General features: G+C 39.9%; 1 protein-coding gene across 3 annotated transcripts in view; it reads left to right on the top strand.

The window, feature by feature from the left end:
* The first annotated feature begins 5,225 nt into the window (after positions 1-5,225).
* gabra2a (gamma-aminobutyric acid type A receptor subunit alpha2a) overlaps positions 5,226-25,846 on the top strand; it is a 45,515-nt gene continuing 24,894 nt past the window's right edge. For 2 of the 3 annotated variants that reach the window (XM_035949646.2, XM_023273573.3), the window contains exons 1-4: positions 6,136-6,444; positions 9,628-9,740; positions 19,306-19,373; positions 23,727-23,947. In XM_035949646.2, coding sequence (XP_035805539.1) covers positions 6,377-6,444; positions 9,628-9,740; positions 19,306-19,373; positions 23,727-23,947 — 470 coding nt within the window. In that variant the 5' untranslated portion in view covers positions 6,136-6,376. Of the gene's footprint in view, positions 5,323-5,445; positions 5,474-6,135; positions 6,445-9,627; positions 9,741-19,305; positions 19,374-23,726; positions 23,948-25,846 lie in introns of those variants that run through there. The other variant, XM_023273578.3, reaches the window with a different exon arrangement.

The raw sequence follows: 25,846 nt of genomic DNA, 5'->3' as shown, positions 1-25,846 counted from the left end.
GCCACAGAAACCTTCTCCTTCCAGTTAATGAACTTCCCCTGGAAGAGACACTTCCAGCACCAACCCAGAAAAGAAAAGGAAACCCTAAGAAACAAAAACAGACCATTACTGACACACAGGAAGAAAACACAGAAAGTTCTGATGAGGAGTACACTTACCAACCAGTTCCATGCTACAGGTTGATGAGACCTCAACAGACAAAGCACAATCAACCAGTGCAGCATCCTCAGACTGAGCAAAGGCTAAGTGCCACAGCCCGTGACTTTCACCCCGCTGTTAGAGAGGAAACAGGCAACCAGGACCAGGGGGAAAACATATCACAAGGAGAGAATGAAACTCTTCAGGATGTCGTACTGGAGGAAGATGCACAAGATAGATCACAAGGAAACGTGGAAGCAGAGGGAGAACATGGAGTGGAAACACCGACAGTGAGGAGATCCAAACAGACAGTCAAACCAAAGGAAGTGTTCACCTATGGCACACTGGGACAGCCATTTTACCAGCAGTGGAATGCAGGGGTAAACTCGCTACTGTCAGGCTACCCTACCACAAGTAATCTCAGTGCTGTTCCACTGTCATACTTCAATTACCCACCTCCTTACTACTACAACTGCTTCACCCAAGTTTACTAATCTGTCATAAACTCAAGTACTAAACATAGCAAATGTCAGGAGACATTCAAAAAAAAGCAGGGGAGAGTGTAAAATGGTTAAAAATGTTTATCTTAGAGATGAATGGGAATACAGTTGAAAGGTTAAATATGTCATAAGAAAAGATTAAAAAGTCATTGAGACTAATACAGTTAATTGCTAAAAATAAGTTAAAATGCGTTTAAAAACAGATACCCTTATATAGAAATTTTTTGTAAAAACTATTTCATTGTGTTTAAGTATGTTAAAAAAAACTAATTTCATGGTGCATTACGGATTTCTGTGTCAAAGCAATTTTCAAACAGGTCACTAGATGGCGCATAGTGCCAGAGAGGAACATAAAACCGCCTTGAGGCACTTGCTGCAGAATAAATCCTGCTGCCAAGCTGAATGGAAGCTAAAACGTGTGTCTCTTTGTTTACACATACAGGATTTATAAACACCCCCCACCTGACACCTGCCGGGCCATTGGGGTTACATTTGCAATTTTTTATTTTTTTAATGCCGGGTTTTGTTATCGTGCTGGAGTCACTCTCGTGTGTTGTTACTTCCTGTCCAATCAGTGGCCTGCACTCTGCAGACGTCACATTATCGGCTCATCTCAGCTCGCTTGGAACCTTAGCCGAGAAGGTACTAAAAACAATACCAGGTACTAGTCCTGATGGAAAAGCTCACAAACCAAGACGAGTCAAGTCATCTCGCGCCGAGTAGGTGCTTATGGAAATGCGGCTATATAGGCTCCAGGAATGAATCATGGAAATTCTAGTGTCTCAACTGTCTGCCTCAAAGAAAAGAACTACTGGCTTTCAATAATTCACCTTCAAATCTAAAGAAACACATTGAGGTAAGCAGAGCTCTTGCTATGCTACGTTATTTTCTCGGGTTTATACTTATTAGCCAAGGTTATATTAGTTTTGTTTAGTGACATCATGTTATAAATGCTCTAATCTAGCAAAGTGTATATTAGTATACTGGTACAGGCCTCAGCCAAGTTACCTGTCGTCAGAAGATGTGTCCTGTTTTATGCAAGACAAGGGAGACAGGAGCCATCAGTTGTCATTACTCAGCAGGCCGTTCTCTGTCTGAGCGGTGGGAGCTACGTGCTGCCTTAACCCTTTGATGCACAACATGGGTCCAATGGAAAATGGGTATCTCCTGACCCACACTGCACATCAAAGGGTTAACACCACCTTGCTCGCCTCAGTAGAATCTTCCCCTTGTGGGGAAATTAGGAAACTGCACCCTAGTGACTGGTAAAACTGTAGCAAAGGCCTCTATTACAATATTGCATAAAATAATTATACAGTTGTGACAATTGTAGGTGTCACAATACAGCAATTGCCAGAAAAGAGTACAACAGTGTTTTCAGTATTTAGTTTCAACTTCCATGGGAACGCAAGGTTACCATCTAGTTAGCTTGTCACACATGCTAGCTCGACATCATATACAATATAGGGTCTAGCTTTTCTTGGTTGTGAAAGTAGTATTCGTGGACAAGTTTGTACCTGCACATTGCCTAGATAGTGCGGGTAAAATTAGTCTTGTCTTGTTTTTTTTTATTCTGACCATTTAACAGCAGCCCTGTCTCTATATGGATCCTTCATAATATTGTCATACACTTGGGACAACAAACCTGTTGGTGGTAAAAACAAACAGTGAACGGATTTTACCACAAGCATAAACTCGTCTGTTTTACATTAGCCATTTAGCGGTCGCGATTACAACGTTCACATTTTGTCAAGGTCAATGTTGTGCATTAATGCTGTGCATTTTCTTCTAAGCTCTTTCACAGATTGTCATCAGTCTGAGCCCACAAGTTTTAGCACCACTCCGCTCCATTGTTGGTTTTCCAGTCAGACTAAAAGCCACAGCGCAATCTGCTGTCTGTATCGGAGACTGTATGGTACACCAGCTGTTCACTGACCGCGCACTTATGAGTGAGAATGAGATGCACAGTTCCAAAAAGTAAAAATTATTCTGTGGCGGAGAGCGCTTATAATGAATCTGTGGGAAACCTGTATCTGTTTTTAAAAAAAATATTTTCTTTTTGTTGGGATACGTTGTACTATATTGTTGATAGAGTGAAAAGTGAGACTCATATTTTCAGTGGAGTATTCCTGCAGTAGCATGATATAATACCATTACCACAGAAAAATTATACAATGATGTAAATTTTAGGTAACGTCGCCCAGCCCTAGAATTAACATTAATTAATTAATTCAGAATATATTTTTAATGTTGATTTATTTTCAGAAAAGGCACAGATCACATCTCCAGCGTTACAATGACCTGACAGCAACAACTATGTAAAAAAGACAAAAAGACAGTTGGACATCTCTATTTGGTCAGTTCAACAACTTCCATGAATGTCCTCAAAATCAGTGCCCAATCTTCTCGACTTGTCCCTCAAAATCAACACTCTGCTGTGAAGACAGGCAGCATGAAAGACTAGCTCAGGTGGGCAGATTTTTTTCTCCAAAAAGCAGACTAGGCTCAAAAAACTTTGAAAACCAACTCTTGTTGAAATTGAACAAGAAGTTCTGCTAATGCAAATGACCATGAAACTGCCATGTTAAAACCATTTGTACAAAGGGAAAAAATGTTTACAGATGAGCCTTGCCAGCATTAAGACTTGTTGAATCGTCATGTTTGCGACATGTCAGAAGTTAAAGAAAATAAAGGTTTAAAAAATGGCTGCAACTATTTTTTGTTTTTCACAGTTGAGTATTCTGTTGATTAGAATAGTTGAATAATCTGTCGATAAATTAGCCTATTTGATCAGACAAATAACTGAAAAATGTGACATGATCTGTCTCTTCCAAAGCTCTACATTCTGTCCTCAAATTCTCTGTATTCTTACTGCACTGAGATTTTTAGTTAATAAGATAAACTTTTGATCCCACAGTGGGGAAAGTTCACCGTTACAGCAGCTTCAAAGGAGAAAAACAGTATAAAGGCTGTACAAGAATAAATTAGAAACAGTGCAAAAATGCAGAGAATATATACACAGAAGATGTTTTTTTTAAGGAAGACTATTTACATGAGCATGAGATTGGAACAGTTATTGCACATAAGTGGTATGCATATGTAAGGGGAAAAAATGCAGCAGGGTCAGAGGTAGACCAGTATATAAAGCGGCATTGTAAAGTCTAATGTTGGAATAAAGGACCTGTGGAAACACTCCTTCTTACATTTAGGGTGTAATTGCCAGTGAGGAACAATTTTTAAGCATGTTCTTAAAAATGTCGCAAACTAATTACTCAAACAAATTGCCAGTGCTAATATTGTCATTGATTAATAGCCTAGTCAATTACCTATTTTTTGCCATGTGAACTCTGGATATATTTTTTTTCTGTAATGCAGTGTTACAGTTTCCTTCAAGGCTCAGGCACAGGAAATGAGATGGAGGACAAATATATGTAAAACAAAGATTTTATTTTACAGAGATTCACAGAATAGAACTACTAAACTAAACCGGAAAACTTCAACTGGAAGTGACATACAGTCACCGAATCCTACAGACAGACTTACTCAAGAAAACCCCTAGTGGGCTGGCGGAATGAGGACAAATGAACAAGATTAAACTATCCCACGAAAGGTAATGCCTCGGCAGGAAAGATACTAGGAAATACGGAATTGAGAATTAACTAAGAAGCAGATACTAACCCGATGACTAAGCGACAAAACACCAGAACTACTGGAGACTGAATCTACTTACACAGAAGAGCGACTATACTCACGGAATCTTCAGTATTCTAATACTAATCTGGAATAGGTAAATGATTAAACAAGAGAACTAGGCTCAGAATTCACTACACAGAAATTCCATAGACATTAAGAAAAACTACAGGCCTACAAGAAGCTGGGATGCTCGGACTGAGATTTAGCTGAGCTAACTGGAAGGACCAGGGACTGAGAAACCGGATCTTCTTGTCAGTGTGTTGAGATCGGGAGCAGACGTGGTGTGTGTCTGGTGGTGAGGGCTCCAGGGTTTGGAGGCTGCGGCCACAGGCTTGTGGATTGAAATGCCAGAGACAGTGGTTGAATGGTCCAGGTGAGTGGAATCTGGGAGTGATTGGTGGTTGAGAAGTCAACACAGGTGGGGAGCGTGCAGATGAGCTGTTGGCCAGATAATCGGATGAACCAGGTGGGCAGGAAACAGACAGAGCTGGAGCATGTGGAATCGAGACTAGAAAGAAGCAATAACACAATTACCAGAAGTTCCACAAAAACTCAAGGGCGAGAGAGAACGGTGCAGAGAACTGACTACTGATCGTTCACGGTCCGGCAACGAGTGGTGAGTGGCATCTGATTTTAGTGCAGCAGGGATGGTTCTTGATTGGACGAGCTCCACCTGCTCCTGCCTCAGCTGGTGCTGATTACTGATCAGAATCACCTGCTGCCACAGCCTCTGTGCCAAGCACACCTAGGAAACACAGAAAAGGCGGGGAGAAGGGAGAGCACTATCTGGAACCTGCAGTAGCAGGCTTGACATGCAGCCAACAGAGTCTATTGTTGTGCTTTGAATAGATTACAAAAAAGTTAATGATTTGAAGATATAACCATCTTCCTTTACTGGTTTTGCCTAATGTATTAGAAAATGCAGTCATAATTACTAGTAATTCTTATACGTCTGCAGATGTCTCAGCAACAACTTTTGTTTATTGTAAAGGTGAGTGTACTTATGCTTATCCGCTGTGATACATTTCACGCTCTGTTTTATAATTCTGTTGGTTGTATATTACCTGACAGGGTAACACATCCCCATACTATGTTTTTTTTCATTGAAATATAGGCCTGGACATTAAGAGACAACCCATTGTGTGAGTGTTTTTACTTTTGATACTTAAAGTACATTTAAAAGTAAGTATTTATTTACTTTTACTTCAGTAGGATTGTTAATGTAGTACTTCTGATTCTACTTACGTATACATTTTGCTGGTTATCTGTACTTTTACTTAAATACTGAGCAAGAGTACTTCCTCCACCACTGTTTATGGATAATAGGACCTGTTTTGAGTCTGACTTACATTAAGTTTCTGTCCTCGCAATGTAAAAATGCACACATCCGGGTCTATGGTAAGGCTACGCTTCGACGCTAAGATGGTTGCCTGAGCAATGAGCAAATTTCCCCCAAACACTTCTGGTGTAATAAAAACACAAAAATTACCACAATACCATGCACTCTTTAACACTTGTTTCATGTGACACGTATTGTACTTTAACAGTAGCACATTTGTCAGTACTTCAGTCAATTTATTAAGCACATGTGAAGTCATTCTGAAGATGAAACTTCTTTGTAAACACTGAAGTTCACGTAATGCAGCCTTCGTGATTTTTATACACTTAAAATGCTGCTCGTGAGCTGAAATGCATACTTTTGCAAAATATGATGTCCCTGCTATTTCTTTTGTAGTGTCTCTCTTCACTGTTGCAGCGGTTTTGCAATTTGCAGACGGTCCCAGTGCACTCATCGCACAGCACCGGCTGCGCGTAGACACCCACGTTATTTCTGCGGCTTGAATAACGGCTACTTTTGATACAACTGGGCTTTTATCACACCGTCTACCTTACAACGATAGGAAAGAGGCACCGTATATGTTTTGACAACGTATATCTAATGAGTTATTGATGCCGGAAGTCCGAATATATGAATATCTTTCCAACTTTATCGAACTGATTACGGGCTCCGGTAGCGTTTGCCGTGTGGTTCACAGGCTTCAACAATGAGAGGACAACGGAGCTCACATTCTCTGCCTGTAATGATATTCTTGATCGTACTGTGGCAGGCACGGTAAGTTCTTTATTTGTCTGTTTCTTTTAAAAATTGTGCGAAGAAGACCAGAATAATACTATTGTCGTGGTCGGACGGTGGGTACAAGCAGCATACATGGCTCTCTGGCTTTCTATGTGGATAACCGGCTTTCTATGTGGTAAACGAGTTGGTTTGTTATGTAGACTACTGTGTGTAGCTGTTATTTAAGTGAACAGACATTAAATAACTGCGATAAAAAGAGATTTAGGACACGTCCTCTCTGGACTGCTTCTCCCATTTATGAAGCGTAACGCCAGACCTCTGAAACATTTAAACACTGAACCATTAATTGCTTATCAGAAAGATATCACACCATTAATGAGAGTGAATGCAGTCTCTTAAGAGTTGTTTTGACGTTCTGGGAAATTCGGCTTTTTGATAATAGCCCGTACATCGGTGTAGGCTGTGTACAACAGATAAACTCAAGTTTAGGAACTGGCTCTCAGTGTTGTTACGACCCTTAGCAATTACATTGTCTGTAATGTATCAAATATAATTTTATAGCACCCCGTGTTCCACATGGCCAAACCAACATAATTCGGTAAATAGTGTGATCATGGCATTATGTGATGTGGTACTTCAATGCCGTGGCCATTTATTTATTTTTATGAAAAAGACAAAGTAATTCCCATTGAGACTTGTCAGATGGTCTCCTCTCTGACAGCTCTCTGCCTGACTGTATCACTGTGCTTTCCTTCTTATACAAGTTTAAATAACAGTTAAATTGAATTTGTTTATAAGTACACAGTGTGGTTATTTTTCACTTCAAATAAAAAAAACGGTTAAAATAGTCAAGTGGCCTTGTCAGCAGGTAAAATTTCCCCGAGTGCACAATCTGTCAAACTGCATTTTCAAACACTAGAACATTGGAGGCTGTCTGTACCAATTTTGACAGGCAAAATAATTGGCATTTCGGTCATCAGGGCTTTATTTATCTATTTAAAAGCTTTACAAAACATGATTTTGAAGTCATTCCCTGTTCAAAATTTTATCTTGTTTAAACAACAACAATAAAAGACAGATCAAAATGGCTAAAATTTATAAAGCCTGACATATGCTTTACTGTAAGTCTTTAAGCCCTTAGTGTGAACCAAGTACCAGAACTGATTCTTTATTTCCTGTAAGGCAAACAAATGAATCTTTTCATGACAGCCTTCTTGGCCTGACTAAAGTGAATATAATTTGGATCTGGCTGGGGCTGAAGGTCAAGACCTCTTTTCTATCAATATTAATATCAACTAACAATTGGAGTTAATTTTAATTTTGCGTTTTGAGCTGTATTAGTATATTTAGCAGCTACAAGGACAAAAGATACCTAAAAGGTGTATCTTCCAGAGAAGTGCCTGTGTGATTTCTCTTCAGGTATGCTAGGAAAACTTTGTACAGTCTACAAACCACATTTTTGTTCATTTGAAGTACTCGTATACTTTAGGAGCCTTTGGACTTTGTAGGCTTTTGCTAATATGTGTGTGTCTGACTCTGCTTCACCTGGCATTCTAAAAGTATGAGATCCTAACCCTGAACTTAACTCAAACCCTGTGCTGAGGCTACTTGACTGAAGCCAAAAATGGCAGACAACATGATACAGCAATAAAGTAGTGTTCATGAATGAAAAATATTTGTTGCAATGAACTGACGCATTTTAGAGCAAAAATTTGAAAGCCATGCAGTGGTTTAAAATATTGATGTCAGCAGAACATTTAGCGTTGACAATCAGTTGTGGTGACTAATCATAGCAGTGTTAGATGCTGCTCACCTGAGGTCCCCAAACAAGTATCATTTTTCCAGAACCAAGTGGACAAATATGGCTTTGCAACTTGTTCTTACTGTCTAGTTTACACAAAATCAATATGTCATCTGATCACACTTGCCTTTTGTTGTTGGAATATCTAAATAACAGATAATGGGGAATATAGTGTTGAAGGAGGGACAGAACCAATCACAACCCAGTCATTTCCAAAGGAATAGAGTTGGACGCAGGCGAGGATTACAAATACTTCAGTGTCCACATAGACTATAAACTGGACTGGACTAAAAACACAGAGGCACTGTATGGTACTATTCAGAGCTGCCTGGTTTTTTTTGCTTAGGAGACTGAGGTCTGTCAACATCGGCCTAACCATGCTGCAGATGTTTTATCAGTCAGTGGCGGCAAGTGTCACCTTCTACTGTGTTGTGTGCTGGGGCAGCAGAGTGAAGGCAGGGGTGCTAGCAGACTCAGAAGGCTGGTCCTGTCCAGAGAGTGGAGCTGGAGTCTTCATTGCAGGTGTCAGAGAGGAGGATGTTGAGGACCCTGCTCAGTATTTTGGACAATGTCTCTCATTCCCCAGCACTCTGTTGTAACATCAGAACAGTTTCAGCAACACATTGAGATCACTGTGGTGCAGCACAGAACAGCACAGGAGATCTTTCCTGCCAGTGGCCATCAAACTAACTCTTACCCCTTCTGCAAGAAAGGATAACTAAAACAGTGGACACTTAGATTTAAACAATATTTTCAGTATGACTGTAATATTACTTCTCAATAGTTTGTGCAATAATAGTTCTGCATTATGTGTAGCATTTCATTTCATGTGCATTAATTCATATTTTCATTTCTCAGGTGCAATATGTCATTGTCATGTGCAACAATTAATTTTCATTTGCAACTTTTTGATGATGTGCACTATTAATTTTCATGTACAGCATCATCAATATATGCAATATTTAATTTTCATTTCATTTTTTTAGGTGCAACATAGTATTTCATCATAACCTTATTTTAGCTCTTTTTTTGGTAGTAATTTCAGTAATGTATTATGCTTATATCTTATTGGCTTTTACTTTTTAGGCACTGCATTTCTAATATGTCATTTGTTTTGTTTAAATTTTTTTTTTTTAGGAATATCCAGCACAGGAATTTCCTCCTGGATTAACTAAGTTTTATTTTATGTTGTTTACAAAGAAACAATTCAGTAGGGTTTCTTTTTCAGTTCATACAATTTTGTGTAGAGTATGAATGTATGTCCATCAATTTTTGATTTACAAGAAATTCAGTGTAACAATAATTTTTATTTAGCATGAAATATTGGAGATGAAATTGTATATTGCCAGAATGTGCCATTGTTGTATGAGATTAGAGTCCTCATTTTTCTTTCTAATCACACATTTGTTTTTTATTAGGTCAAGAGCAGACTCCAATTTCACATGCAACTCCAAAGACATTACAACCTTCACCAAGATCCTGGACAGCCTTCTGGATGGATATGACAACCGACTGAGGCCTGGCCTGGGAGGTAAGACAAGTAACACTATACACATATTTGTAATCCATGGGCCACTGTAAAGGGGTTCTCCAGTAATTTCCTATTGTGAGTCAATAAAGAATGGTCAAAATTGAAGTGGCAAAGACTGAGATATCCTGAACTTTATTCCCCAAGATTGAATGAAACTCCAAATACACAATGTCTTACTTCCTAAAATTACATTCAAGTCTTGACAAAAATAAATAAACACTTCATTCAAAAATGTTTAATTGCAAGTATATACTTTGCTGTTAAAAATATGTGTCCCCTTCCTGATGTCTTTTTTTTTTTCATATTTCTGTCATATTTCAGATCATCAAACTAATATTTATATTTATTTAATATTTGACAGCGACAACCCACAAAACAAATGGCAGTTTTTAAATAATGATTTATTTAAAATCCATATGAACCCTGTGAAAAAATAATCGCCCCCTAAACCTAATAACTGTTTGGATCACCCACGGCAATAGCTTGTGATCAATCACGTCAAAATGACGAAATTTTAGCCGCTTCTCAGCAGAATAATTTTGATGCAGCAATATTAGATGTTTTTTGAGCATGAACTGCCCTTTTAAGGTCTTGCCACAGCATCTCAACTGGATTCAAATGCAGACTTTGACTCGGACAGTCCAAACTCTTAAGTTTTGTTTTTTTGGTTGTGTGCTTTGGCTCACAGTCACACTGCATAACTTATTTGCACTTGAGCTTTAGGTCATGAACTGATAGACAGATAGTCTCCAGAAGGACTTCTGTTAGAGAGCAGATTTCATGGTTCCATCAATTATGACAATTGGTTCAGACAGTGTGGAAGAACGTTATACCAGCAAGGTCCCACCGCCAAACCCGGGGAGTCTGCCTCTACTTCCCTTCCTGACTTGTCCTGAGTGGAGTTTTGCAGAACCATCGCACTAGGGTGCCATTTTTTAACTTATCCAAATGAAAGATAACGAATATTATTCAGGATATTAAATTTCACACAAACAGCCCAATTCCTTGATTATTTTTCTCTGTCCCATCCTGCTGCTTAGATTACCACCCAGAAGAAATATTTTACTTAACAGTTTAAAATGTGGTCTATGTGAAACATTATTAACAGTACTTCAACACAAATACTGATCAAGGCTTCCATCCATCCAGCCATCCATCCATTGTCTTCCGCTTATCCGGGGCAGGGTCGTGGAGGCAGCAGGTGAAGCAGGTCATTCTAGACATCCCTCCCTCCAGCGATGCTTTCCAGCTCTTCCTGGGGGATCCCGAGGCATTCCCAGGCCAGACAAGATATATAATCCTTCCAGCGAGTTCTGGGTCTGCCCCGGGGTCTCCTCCCAGGCGGATGTGTTTGGAAAACCTTCAAAGGAAGTCTCCCCGGAGGCATCCAAATTGGATGTCCCAACCACCTTAACTGGCTTCCTTTTTGAAAATACAAAGTATGCAGGGTTAATGTCTCATATCTAGCAGGCTCTACAAGTAACCTGCACAGGAACATTACAACTGTACATCCATCAGAGCAGCTGGAGGAAAAAATACAAGCAAGGGAACCTGTTACTAATGAAAATGTCATTTTATCTACTGCAACTGTTGCTGCTGCTGCAGTGTCTACACCAGGGCTTCAGACTGGGACCAAAATGGTGCATTTGCAACCTTTTTTTTGAGACTGAGAGTTACATTTTCAACTGGTCGCATTGTGCTAGGTCATGATGATCATTAAGATGTATTGGTGTTGCTCTAACTGGTACAGGCAACAACTCTGTTAACCACAGTGTTGGAAAGTAGTACTTTTACAACTTTCGTGTACTGTGGTATTTACACTTATAATGTGGTCTTCTCCTGAAATGTGAAGTGCACCTACATGTGCTGTTTTTTCCGTTCACAGAAGAGATCACATGTAGAAAAAAATCCCTTGGTTATGTACTGGACAAATATGACATGTGAAGACTATAGTTTAACTCTTTTCAACGTCACTTTTGGTCACACACCTGTCCGAACACTGCAGCTACCCAGCAGCAGCTTGCAATGAGGGCCGTTTTTGGCACATTGGTAAATTGTAGTGTCTATCGATAAGAAAATGTTCTGCAAGTGATGTGTTTTGCCTGTGACAAGGTGCTACCAGTAGAAAATTACAAAACCGCAACCGCCTAGACCTGCAATCCAGAGTCTATGAGACAGTTTGGGTAAAGGGCTATGATTGATGAGTTATTCTCTAAGCTTCTCTATATTGTTTCACTGTAAATGATTGAAAGTTTATAAATGGTATAGATTCAGAGATTGTCTCTTTTTGTCAAATTGAGATTGGTATTTGTTTTTGTACTTTAAAATTATTTTTTGTAGTCCTTTTGTAGCAATATAAATAATCATCATTTGATATATAAATTTTGTACATTAGCAATTCATTTGGACAGCAACGGACAATCTGAGGAGTATGTATGTATATATAAAAATAAAAGTATGCAAAATAATTAATAATTTAATATTTAAGAAATTACTTCCATGAAAGTCTAAAGCAATATACGGAAATGGCTGGCTAGCTTTTGAGCCTATGAACAAATTTTTAAAAGTTTAGACTTATTAGATTTAATAGTTATGAGAGTAAATGTGATGGAATAAATATGTCGTCATCACTGAAGTCATGATAAATTACATCAAAAGACAATAACTATGGAACAAATAAGCACTGCAATCTCTGACCCACTGCCCCTTTCCTGGGGTTTACTGTTATCAGGTTGCAAGGCAACCACAGACAGACTGAGGTCATTAATAATACAAGCTGTATTAAATGACTTTATCTGAAACTTGTCAAAACATTGATGGTTGCTCATACAAACTAACAAATATTTGAAAGGGCTTCTAAAGCAATTAAACTGGACCTAATGCTACTCTGGAAGTCCCTCATTTAAGTTAGCTGACAATAAACCAATTAGAAAGTAAAGCTACATCATACCAAACTACTGTGTTAATGCCACATTGCCCTCACATCTTCTAGTGTTTATTTAATAACTGCAGGACTTGGTGGCAGCATACGGACGGCTAGCCACATATAGCTAGCTGAGCCCCCCCATACTCCTGCTACTTCACCTGAATTTCTAGATGATAGAAAACATACAACAGAATAACCCTGTCCATTAACAACTTGACTATCCCCTCTTGCCAACATTGTCTAGTTTTAAATGAGCTATGGAGCCTTAATTAGCTTCATGTTGCTGATGCATTTAGGGTAGTATCTTCTCAGTCACGTCATCCAATTCGTTCTAATTCAGTGTTTCAAGAAATATAGATGGCTGAAATGCACAGGGAACACCACATAAAATTATTTCAAACTGGTGTTTTTGCAAGAATGCCAAAAAAATGTCTAATATGAGATTAGGAGGAATTTATCATAGTTTTTCGAGGAGAAGACGAGACTGCAGCGAGACTTCAAGTAATCAAGTAATCATAAAAAGAAACTGTAGACTTTAAACTACATGAAAGTAAATTTATTTAATTTCCTTAATCTTCTGATTTAAACTGTTCAATTCATTCCTGCAATGAAAATTCTGTGTGCTTGGAAGGGAGACCAGAAGCTCACATTGAGAATGCAAATCTTCTTCTCCAGAGGTGTAGTTTTCCTCACAGTTGACACTCTATGACCCTTATCAGATTCTGGTGGAGGCAGGAAACGTCCTGTTGTCTCCAAGAGAGTTGTGAGTGGTCCTTTTTTAGTAAACCCCGATCAGCAGATGTTCCATTTGGATGTGAGTTTTGGGTTTGCTGTCTTCTGAAATGGTTTCTTCCCAAATTTACAGCTTTGAGAAAGGGTCCTTGGATTCTCTGTGTGTTTCTGTGGAATGTTCTGCTCCTCAGTCCACTACACTAATGTTACTTTAGTAACATTATTTGAAGCCTTTGATAAATCTGAGAAAATATGGAGACAAGAGATTTTTATCAGATAAACCTTGCCAGAGGATTTGTCAGATAAACTTTGGATATATATCAGAAAAACCTTGGAGATATAAGCCCTTTCTTCCATCAAACATCTTCATGGGAAACGTCAACTCTCTGCCAAACAAAAGTGATGAGCTGGAGACATTGGTGAAGACTGACAAAACATATTGTGAATGCAGTTTCCTGTGTTTTACTGAAACCTGGTTGAATCAAAACAACTCACACTCAACTGTGGAGCTACCTGGCTTCACTCTCACGAGGTCAGACAGGGATGCTAAAGCTAGTGGCAAGAAGAAAGGAGGGGGTCTGGCTTTATTTGTTAACCAGAGATGGTGTAACTCCTCACATAGAACTGTTAAGGAGAAATTTGTTGTCCAGATATTGAACTGCTGGCAGTTGTCCTTCGGCAGTTGTCCTTCGGCCATATTACAAGATACATCCCACCCAAGGCGACTGACTTTGGTTCCGTGTGATGTTTTGCATGCATGATAATGCATGCAATGATAATGATGTTTTGCAGATGATACATGCAAAATACAACTGACATGGAAACTGATTACAGTTTACTGCTATGGTGTACAGCTCTGGCATTGAATATACCACATATATAGCTGGTGGTAAAATTCAAAAATATGTAGATGAGCATATCAAGTATAGATTCAGATTCAGTAAGGGCAATGCAGAGTAGATTGGTGGAAATGGGCAGCAGGAAGCAGTGGGCTGGAGGAAGGTCAGCAGCAGCATCCCACAGTGGGCATGATGGAGATTAGGCCAGTTGGTGGGAGAACAACCACAGATCTGAAGCTCCAACTCTGGGACCAGGGACACTCAGAGAGAGGACACAGGGAGAAACAGAGTGAGTGTAATGCAAAATCGGTGTATATATATTAAATATAAAGGTAGATAGATAGGTTCTAGGTTCCGTGTGATGTTTTGCATGATACTGTTGCTAGGATACAGACTCAATATCCTGAGGCACTTGTAATAATAGCAGGAGATTTCAATCATGTCAACCTCTCCTCTCACCTGACTGGATTTACACAGTTTGTTAACTGCCCCACCAGAGAAAATAAAATCCTAGACCTGCTGTATGCCAATGTAAAAGAAGCTTACAGAGCTACTGCTTTACCACCACTGGGCAGGTCAGAACATAATTTGGTTTATCTGCAGACCTGTTGCAAACCTTGTGTGCTGAGACAGCCTGCAACTAAAGTCAAAAATCAGAAGATGGACTCCTCAAGCTAGTGAAGCTCTAAAGGACTGCTTTGAATCAACAGACTGGAATGTGCTGCTGGAAACAGATGAGGACAGTATGAACATTAACAGACAGGTTGATTGTTTTACTGAGTACATCAACTTCTGTAGAGACACAGTTATACCTGCAAAGACTGTTCGCTGTTTCCCCAATAACAAACCCTGGATCACAAGCGACATAAAGCCAATCCTCAACCAGAAAAAAAAGATTTTAGAGACGGTGACAAAGAACGGCTCAAAGAAGTACAACATGAGTTGAAGAGGAGACTGAAGATGGCAAAGCTGGAATACAAAAAAAAGAGAGAGGAATTTTCAACACAGCAACATCCGTGATGTGTGGAGAGGAATCAGTACCATCTCTGGACATAACAATAAAAAGAAAAGGGAGCCAATAGTGGGTGATGTGAAAAGAGCTGATGAACTCAACAAATTTGATACTGTAGACACACCTACTTCCACTGCTGCTCCTCCTTCTTCTCAACAAATGGAAATCCCACTATAGCTTCTTCTTCTCCTCCTCCGTCTCCTACACGTCTCCACAGCTGCAGCCACTTCCCTTCTAGCACCTGTACCCTTCTCTGTCACAGAGACAGGGGTGATGTTGGAGCTTCAGACACTTTGCTCTGGGAAGGCAGCTGGTCCAGATGGTGTGTGTCCAAGGCTGCTTAAAGACTGTGCTGCACAACTGGTCAACCTCTCCACAGGATCTTCAACCTGAGTCTACAGCTGGGGCAGGTGCCTGCTCTATGGAAAACATCCTGTATTGTACCAGTACCAAAAATCAAATGTCCGGCTTAACTAAATGACTACAGACCTATTGCCCTTACCTCACACATCATGAAATCTCTGGAGCTGTTGATTGTACGCCTACTGAGGCTTGAGGTCAAAGACAAACTCGATTCCTTGCAGTTTGCAAACAAAGAACACATTGGAGTGGATGATGCCATCGTCTTCATGCTTCACCGTGCCCTGTCTCATCTGGAGGAACCTGGAGTTTATGTGAGAATTGTGTTCTTTGATTTTTTTTTTTTTTTTTTTAAAATGCATTCAACTCCATCCAACCCACCATACTCAAAGACAAGCTCACAGAGATGGGAGTGGATCCCTCCTGTGTTTCTTGGATCATAGATTACCTGACAGGAAGACCACAGTTTGTCAGGCTGGGGAACTGTGTTTCTGGGACATTAATGAGCAGTACTGGGGCTCCACAAGGAACAGTCCTGGCTCCATTCCTGTTCACACTGTATACATCAGACTTCAAATACAGCACTGAGTCCTGCCACATTCAAAAATACTCTGATGACACTGCTATCATGGCATGTATCAGAAATAGATATGAAGCTGAATACAGGGATCTGATAAGTGCCTCCAGTGACTGGAGTCACAAAAACTGCCTGCTACTCAATTCCTCGAAGACAAAGGAAATGATCATCGATTTCCGCAGATCCAAGCACCCTTTTCAGGCAGTGAACATTTTTGACGTGGACATCGAGGTGGTGTCCATCTTGATAATAAGTTGGAATGGTCTAAAAGAATAGACTTCATACGCAAAAAGGGCCAGAGCCAACTTTTTTGCCTCAGAAGACTTCAATCATTAGACATCTGCAGTAAGATGCTGCAGTCTGCTGGGGAGGCAGTATAAAAACAAGGATGCAAGGTGTCTAAACAAACTGAGTAAAAAAGCTGGCTCTGTGGTTGGAATCAGATTGAACTCACTGGAGGATGAGGTGGAGAGACGTGCACTGAGCAAGATGGAGGCCATTCTCACAAAAATGGATCATCCACTTCATATCTGCCTCAATGAGCAACAAAACATCGGTGGTGGATGTCTCCTATCCCTGCGCTGCAGATTCAGAAAATCTTTCTTACCATCAGCAATTCGACTATTTAATTCTAAAGTAAACAGACGAGACCCCAGACAACTGAATTTCTCTTCGGAGATTAATAAAGTTATTGTAATGTAATGTAGATAGGCGTTGGTCACCAGTCTTCAAGAGGGCAATAAATGAACTGAAGTTATTAAAGATGAATGAAGCATCAAGCATTTTTGGCACTTGACCCACAACAAACACCAAAACTAAGGACGTCTCTAATTCTGCTACCTAAAATTTGTCCATTATTTTATTAATTTGTCTTCTGCAAATCTTCTCTCTTTTCTCTAGATGTAAAATAACACAGAGGAGAGTAGTTGCAGTTACAGCACACTCTTTCTTGGTCAGTCAGTTGCTTGTTTAATCTTCCCTGTGACTTAGACATTGTCAAGATGCATGGAGATATGAGATCCCAGAATCAGCCACAAGGGTGGGGCTCTGGCAGAATAACAGCTAAATAAGGGAGCACAGTGTGATATTATAACCTGAGATTTATAACCAAATTATGCCATAACCCAATGGATGTGATTAAGCTAACTTGAATGCCTATTTTTATAATCTTTGAAACTATCGTAAATCAAAAGAGTAACTCACTGTAAAAAGTGATGTTTTTATTTTTTTTTGAATACCTATTTTTATAATCTTTGTTTAAGAGTAACCAGGTCAGAAGAGCAACTCACTGTGAAAAGTGATGTTTTTGGTTACTAGGTGAAACTGATACTTTATGAAATGGAAATGCTTTTAACCCTTTGATGCATAACATGGGTCAAAAGTGACCTAAATCCAATGGAAAATGTGTATCTCCTGATGTGGTCTATGCATCAAAGGGTTAAGAGATTTGATTATTGTGAAACTGAGATGTTTAAAGAACTTTAATTTCCATAAGAAACTGGGGTATAAGAAGTCAAGAGCTAAAGTGAACTAGGGTTAAATGTTCACCGCAAAGGTTATTAAATTCGAAATAGGCTTCGGGGATTTTTGTAAGTCTGTGCACATTGTGCAAAAGGATGCACAATGGGATGTCAGTGATAGTTAGACGCTGACATCAGCTTCTCCATTTCCCGATCAGGGGCCTTCTCTGAGCTGCAGACAGGAGACATTGGGTGGACTGGCTAGATAGTCCAAAACAGATAGTTTTAGTTCTTCAACAACACAGAGAGGTCTTATGATCGATGAGGTGGAAGAGGGCGTGAGTTGGGAGGGGGGAGAGCATGAGCTTATTGCTCATGTTAATTAAGTATGCTGTCATTGCATATGCAAAACCTGAAGGGAGTTCAGCGTATGATATAAAATACACCTGATAAAGAAGCAAGTTGAGAGTTGTTGCGAGGTAGCCACTCGGAGCAAGTCGTCTGACTGGCTCCAGGTGGCAGCAGGTCTGATCTGAGAGGATTTTGCCACGCAATTCTGGAGGAGTGATTCAACATGATCTTCAAGGAAATACTTGTTCCACTGGAAAATGGACTGAAGGACTGCTCTTTCTGCACTGTTTGAGGATTACAGAGGACTGTGATCTAAAAATAACACTGAGTGAGAGAACATTACTGAACTCTATTGTCTCCATGAGGAACAACACCAGAGTGGATTATAAAAAAGTTTTTACTGGCCCAAATGACAAAAAAAAAGGATTCAGGCAGATCAAAATCTGGACTGAACCCCCTCCGCTTCCCCCTGAGCCGATGAGCCTTGGAGGCTCGTCAGTCTTCAGGTGAGCAGCCGGTTTTTACCAAGTCGACTGCTCGCCCCCTCCAAATTACTTATTCTGGGTGATTATTACTTTTCTTATATAGAAGCATTGTTCCATTCATGAGTCGCGTTAATCAATTGGAAGAATATTAATGTTTATGTTTTGAATCAGACTCATTGATTTTTGTAATTTCTGAGTTTATGTTGTGCTCATGCTGAAATAATAAACATTTATCCTGCAATTAAAGTTAACAGATTGGAAATTCAATTTATCCCTATCACAATAATTAATCATATATATATTTTCTCTGGTGGTTAAAAGTCAGGTTAATGTGTGCATTACAGCTAAAAAGGTTCTGAAAGGTTACATAAGTCTTTGGGGCTGTGGGTGGCCTTTTTAAAACTTATCCCTGGGGTTATTCATGTCCAAACCTCTAACTTTAAACCTTACCAAGTGCAAAGTCCGCTTAGAGGAAAGCTGCCGTTAACAGACGTGACTGGTAGATTAATTTCACCATTCAAAAGTGGCTACTCAATTGGATTAATTATCAGAGGAAGCGGAATAGGTATCTGGATGAAGGCAGTCAGCAGCTAGGCGAATTTCCTCGCCGACCAGCTTTATCGTTCCTCAGAATCCCACCTGGTTAAGATCCCTCTGGGCTGCATGAACCTAGACCCATTAGATGGAGAGCTAGTTCAGTGATTCTCTGACGATCAATTAAATTGATTTAGGAGATAACTGCCCATAGGACATCATAACATCAAGTTTTGCTTTTGTTTTGCACAGGTTTATTTATCATAAATATCATTCTTTGTCTTTACAGATCGAGTAACAGAAGTGAAGACGGACATCTATGTCACCAGTTTTGGACCAGTATCTGACACAGATATGGCAAGTCTCAAACCTCAGACTATAGGACATCATCTCTTCAGAAACCAAGACAACATAGACGAAGTGTGAAATGAAAATTGGGGGTTTTTTTTGAAAGTTTTGAATGCTCACCTCAAGCAGTCATTCTAACAATCACTTAGTTCTGAAATTTTTTTTTTTTTTTAGATTTTTGCTTCAGGTATGAACAAGGAAGCTACAAAAGTGACAATCTGGAATATGTAGGAGGCTCTGAAGCCCTGAATGCTAAAAAAAAAAATAACTGAAATGTTTTTGAGGACTTAATCAGTAGGATCAAATAATGCATTTTAATTTATGATTTAAATGAAAATTATTAATATAGGGAACTATGATTGCAAGTTCAATGAGTGTGATGAATCATTGGCCTGTTATGGTAATTATAATCAGCTACATACTATTAAGTCAACATGGTCCGGCAGTAGTAATCCTGGTATCTTCTCAGTTTCCCACTGAATTAATCCTGGTTCTGTGATTATGAAGTTTGTCAGTGCAGGTAATTTCTTGATCTCTTGTTAATGATGGAGACAGTGTGACATGTAAAAAACCTTATTGAGAGAACATTATTTTAAACTTTAGTGGAAACTTATTGCATATTTACATAATGTTGCCAAACCCAGTTTACTGCGATCAAAATGAATTAATTTGTTTTTGAATAATTAAAGAATAAAGGCCTTGTAATATCATTGAAGTCAAAATTGTGAACTCACTCATAGCCTAATTTGTGTATGATGGCTTTCCAAACAAGATGAAATATGTCAGCGTTGTCAGCATTTGCTCCTCAGCAACAGTAAGTAGAACATGACATTGAGGGAATATTGTGTCAAGATTTATTCAGTAATGTTGAACATTATCAACATACTGTTGCAAAACATGATTGTAGTACCTGTGACAGAATTTACAAGTAATATGTTGATTTGAGTTGTGCAACCAGCTTGCATATGAGTTGCATAGAACTGGCAGACACCACAGTAAAACAAACATGTCTTGCTGTAATTCTTGGCACTTTTATATTACAAAGATTTTTTTTTAAACATCATGAAAAACATGGCCTTTACTCATGATTGTGGCGTGTGGAGGGAGTGAGATAAACTAGGGTGCTACAACTACGTACAACTACTGGATGTAGACACCGGCCTGACAAGGCCACCCTGGGACTTCCACCCAGGGAATTGTAACCATTAATAACGAGAAGGCAACTCGGGTTCGTTCTACTGATGAGGTAGGAGACGTGGTTCCACTGAAGGCCAAAGGGACAAATTGTGCTGTCCTCACAACACGTAACTGTACTGCTAGACAGCCAGCGAACCGTCAAAAGATACTCCACACACAAGGCTTTCTTTTCTTGAGTTTATGAAGGCATCTTTTGAACTTGTGGTAACTGGAACATACAAATACATATGCAATCAACATCTCTGTATGTGGTATGCTAATACAACAGCTACACAACAGATACATGTTGCTAACATCGGTAGCTGACAAAACACGACAGAATTTACAAAACTTCCTGAAGTAACAATTCATAACTTTGTGGCCTCTATACGAGTACTTTGTAAACTTGATACTTACAAAGACGAAAATTTCTTTAGGCTCAAACGTTTAGCCACTGCAGCGTATACATGTAGTCTTTGCAACTTTTTCTGCCATGTCTTAGTCTGTCTTACATCAAAACGTCAAAGATTGTCTATATACAAGATGAACACTCGTTCTAAAAAAATAATCAAGACGATCTTTTATGAAGAAGTGTTTCACTCCGATAACTTTTTAACTATTGTCCTTCAACAGCAGTTTACTGTTCAGAGCAACGGGCGAGTAAATGCCATGTGTACTTTAGCTGAATAACAGGCTGTAGTTTACACATTAGGTTACTTTGTACCATTCACCCTCCTACCAAATGGATAATGAATCAATGCCACAAACGGCAGTTAAGAAAAACTTCATTTTTTTTATCCCCAGCTGCCACTTGAATACAGTCCATAAAAACATGTAGTAGTAGCTAAAAACAAAAAGCCAGTCTAAGATTTATTTCCTCTGTTTCTTCACCTCCGTCATGATGTCTGTACTGAGAATAATGAGATAACTACTTCTTACAGCTACCTGAAGAACCATAGTTGGTGATGTGTAACTTAGTGCCATAAAGCATTATGCACTTTTTGCGAACATACCATACAAGTTACGTAATGCAAGAACAGGCACTTGGGGTGTGGAGAGGGTACAAAAGGCAACATTCTCTTTTCACCACCAAATCATTTTCTCTCACCATCGAAATAATTTTGATGCAGATTTTTAAGAAAAATAGTTGCATAATATTGCTTTAATATAAACCTGAAATCATTAAAACCTTTTCTTTTTACTAAAGTCAATAGTAAACACAAAAGTGTTTAGCCATGTTAAATGGTCACAGTTAAATATCAAAATCCAGTGTGCTGACACTCTTATTGAATTACTTCAATGCTTCTGCGCACATATACACATATGCACCAACACACAAAACACACTTCTTACCTTAAAAACCTTTGTAATTTTTTTTTCATCACAGTCCCAACCAATTACCCACCCCCAACTGACTTTTCTCAAATATTCAAGTGCCACAGAGGTAAAATGCAGAAGGATGGAAGTAGTTCTGGTTTCGACTGCACCTTCAAAAGACAGAAAAACGAGATGGTCTCATATTTAATACATCCTACGTCTCCATCAAACTTGCAGCAGATAATGGCACTTCACTTTGTATGTCACTCACTCACTCACTCACACCGTAGGTGTGAATGTGAGGGTGATTGTTTGTCTGTTTATGTAGCCCTGCAATAGATTGTCGAACTGTCCAAGGTGTCCCCTGGCTTCACCGTAAGTCAGCTGGGATAGGCTCCAGCCCCCCTGCTTAATGAGGATTAAGTGGTATATAGATGATGGATGGATTTCTATATCATTATCAAATTGTTACATTCTGTTTGTTTTTTAAACAAAGATAAGTGTCGCTTACCCATTAGCTTTTTGTAGATCCAAATGACTGGTCTATACTCATTGTTAGCAGCCATCTTTCATTACCCTGGTGAAAACTTGCTCAACTCATAGGTTCAGCTGTGTATTTTTAGACTTGACAAATTATGAGACTGAATATCAGTTACCCTTAAAGAGAATATTTTATTCTACTTTTTATTCATGCGTTTTTTATTTTTTGGTTGGCCCTTAAATGAGCCTGTAACAAAGCTAACTTTTTTAAGCACACAAGATGTGCACACAGTTGAATAAAAGAGCTTTAAAAATTCAGCCTGGATTCACATTAAATTGATGTACTTGTTGACTGTTGGTTTCATAAAGTCAGAACAATTAAAATATACAGCCATTATCTTGGATTAAATGGGGTCCAGGACATATAAAATAGACCTGACCAGTACTATTACAGTGAATGCATACAGCAAGATGTGAAACATCGAGGTGGGATTGTGTCATGAGTGTGCATTATTCTAAAACATGTAAGTCAATGACATTTATGGCTGGCCTTCTGAATGCGAGTTTATTTAAATACAATGAAAACATGACTCAGAGTCTCTTGACAGGAGAGGGGTTTTCTAGCATAACTGTGATTGTACACACTCCAACAATCATGCAAGTTTTTAAAAAGGAAAAAAGTGAAAATGACTATGAATGGCTAAGAATTTTCAGTTACTTTGATCTAATCTAACTGCTTTAGAATATTTGGGAGTCGGCAGTAGCAGCAAAAGCTCTCCAGCAAAGCTGAAATGAAGAATGGCGAAATATTTCTGTACAGATTTGCACATCCATGGCAAGAAGGATCAAATATGTCATCAAATATAATGACATACATATGGAAAATTTTAGAAACAGAAGAATATAATCTTACTATTTAATTAGAAGTGTACAGACATGTATTGCAGTTGGTTCTTAAATATGGACCATTCTGCCCCCAACAGTGCCTCCCTCCACTACTTAAAATATGTTGGTTTCTGTGCAGCTCCAATTTGGATTTAAAATATAAATGTTACATGTGATGAACAAGGTTAAGATTCAGGATTTGCTGAATTAATTTAACCTAAACTCCAAAACACCCCACTCTTGTCACCCAGCAGCATCTATGGTTGAGACAAGCACTTTGTGTACAGCAAAACATCTATTGGGATAGGGGCATGTTTGTCCTATTTCAGTGTACAGGTTCCATAGTCATGGCATTTTACTTGCTGGCTCACTGGCATGATTTATTGCCATCCTGTAGAGGGAAAAAACAAAACATTGTCAAACTGATTAGTTACCACTTGTATTTCTCTCACTCACTCAGCTCAGCCTCTTAACACTGCTTTACCTGCTCTGTCTTCCTCTCAGGAGTACACTGTAGACGTTTTCTTCCGCCAGAGTTGGAAGGATGAACGATTGAAGTTCCATGGACCAATGAACATTTTGCCTCTCAACAACCTAATGGCTAGTAAGATCTGGACCCCCGACACGTTCTTTCATAATGGCAAGAAATCTGTGGCCCACAACATGACCATGCCCAATAAACTACTTAGAATCATGGAGGATGGAACCTTGCTCTACACTATGAGGTACTAATGACTAATGTTATCCCTTTTCTGTCATGATCCCCATCCCAACTCCCCTCCTTCTCCCTCATTCTCCCTCTTTTCCTTTCTTTCTACCTATTATCCTCTATCTCTCCCTGCCTCTGCATCTGTCTTGTGATCTGTCTGCCCCCCGCTTTTCTCTCCTCTGCTGCTTGTCGGCACCTCCCCCCTCTTGCTGGGCTACTGGCTGATGGTGATCAGCGCTGATGGGAAGCAGCTGCATGCATCCGATCACCAGCAGCAATAAAGCCTGGCAATGGACTTCACTCACTGCCAGATTGTAGCGTCAGCTACCAGTGTACCTCCTGCCAGTCCACTCTGTCCACTGCCTGCCTGCCGAGCCACTGTTGCCAGCTCCATCCGGAACTCCAGACCATGCTTGTGGATTCTGCCTCCTCTACTGTCGAGCCACCATAGGCTCTTCCCCCTGGACTTTCCCCCGGCCTCGCTGCCGTTGGTGGCCACCCTCAGCCTGTTCCATTGTCTCCCCTCTGACACCGATTCCCCAAGCCTGCCTGCACCCTGGATTACATAAAACTAGCCAACTGACTAAATGGCACAGAAAACATATTTAAAAAAACAAAAAAAAATTTGATCAGATTTGTTTTGTTCAAATAAAGCTCCATTAACTTGGAGACAAGTTAGTGGAGTTATATTATGTGTGTACCAATGCCTGTATCTACTGTGAGAAATTGGGACAGTACGTGGCCAGCTGTCCTGTCCACCCAGAAAAAGACCAGACTCATCAGTAACTGGGGGTGTACTGCTGAGCCATGCTGCTGTCACCCCTTCACTTGCAGATCTCTGCTTCCCTCTGTTGGCTGAATCAAACATTCACATTCTCCACCCTCACAATCTCTGGGGCCAAGGAAAACTTAATTGACCACAGCCTTGTGGCCCAGTTGGAAATCCCTACAGGGAAGTTCCAATCCATCCCCCTTAGAAGCCTGAGCCCTGAATAGCTGACTCTAGCCCAGGTAAACAGAAAGACAGCATCCACCTCACAGACTCACTCCACACTCCAATGGTTTTAGGATATCTCTGGTTTAGAAAGCCAACCTCTACATAGGCTGGTCTATGGGCAAAATAGTAACCTGGACTGCTGCTAGTCACACCACTAGCCTTCTCATCCCAGTCTTCGGTTCATTGTCAAAGTAGATGCATTGGACACAAGAGTGGGGGCGTTGTTCTCCCAGCGCTCCCCCATGGTCAAAAAGTACATCCCTCTGCTTTCTAAACTGGCCCCTGCTGAGAATAATTATGATATTGGCAACCGTGAACTGCTCACAGTTAAGTTAGTCCTCGAGGAATGGTGCCACTGGCTGGAGGTAGCTGAGCAGCCTTTCATAGTGTGGACCGATCACAAGAATCTCTTGTAGATTCAGTCAAATAGTTAAACTCACAGCAAGCCAGACGGGCTCTGTTTTCTGGCCACTTTAGCTTTTCTCTGTCCTATTGTCCAGGTTCCAGAAATGTTTAACCAGATGCTCTCTCAAGGCAGTTCACTTCTGAAGAGGTCTCAGCCAAACCAGAACCAATTCTACCATCTATCCATTTTGTTGCTTCTCCCACTTGGGAGATTGAATTGAGGTTCAGGCAAGCACAATGTCAGCAGCCGGATCCAGGTTACGGCCTTCCTTACTGTCTATCCCTGACTCTGTCCATTCTCAGGTGCTATGGCACATTCCAGCTGCTTAATCTGCCACCAAGGAATCAAACGGATATTGGTTGTCCTCTGCCAGTGGTTTTGTGGCCATGTAAGGACAGGGACAATCGCGAGTTCATTGCAGTCTGCTCATCTGCATACCCAAATAAGCCCTCCAATCAGCCCAGCTCACATCACATCTGACAATTCAACATGCTGCAGCACCCAACCCCTCT

Source organism: Amphiprion ocellaris, chromosome 20 (assembly GCF_022539595.1).
Source record: "Amphiprion ocellaris isolate individual 3 ecotype Okinawa chromosome 20, ASM2253959v1, whole genome shotgun sequence".
In the NCBI taxonomy this organism is placed as follows: domain Eukaryota; kingdom Metazoa; phylum Chordata; class Actinopteri; family Pomacentridae; genus Amphiprion; species Amphiprion ocellaris.
This window is presented reverse-complemented; position numbering and strand designations above follow the sequence as displayed.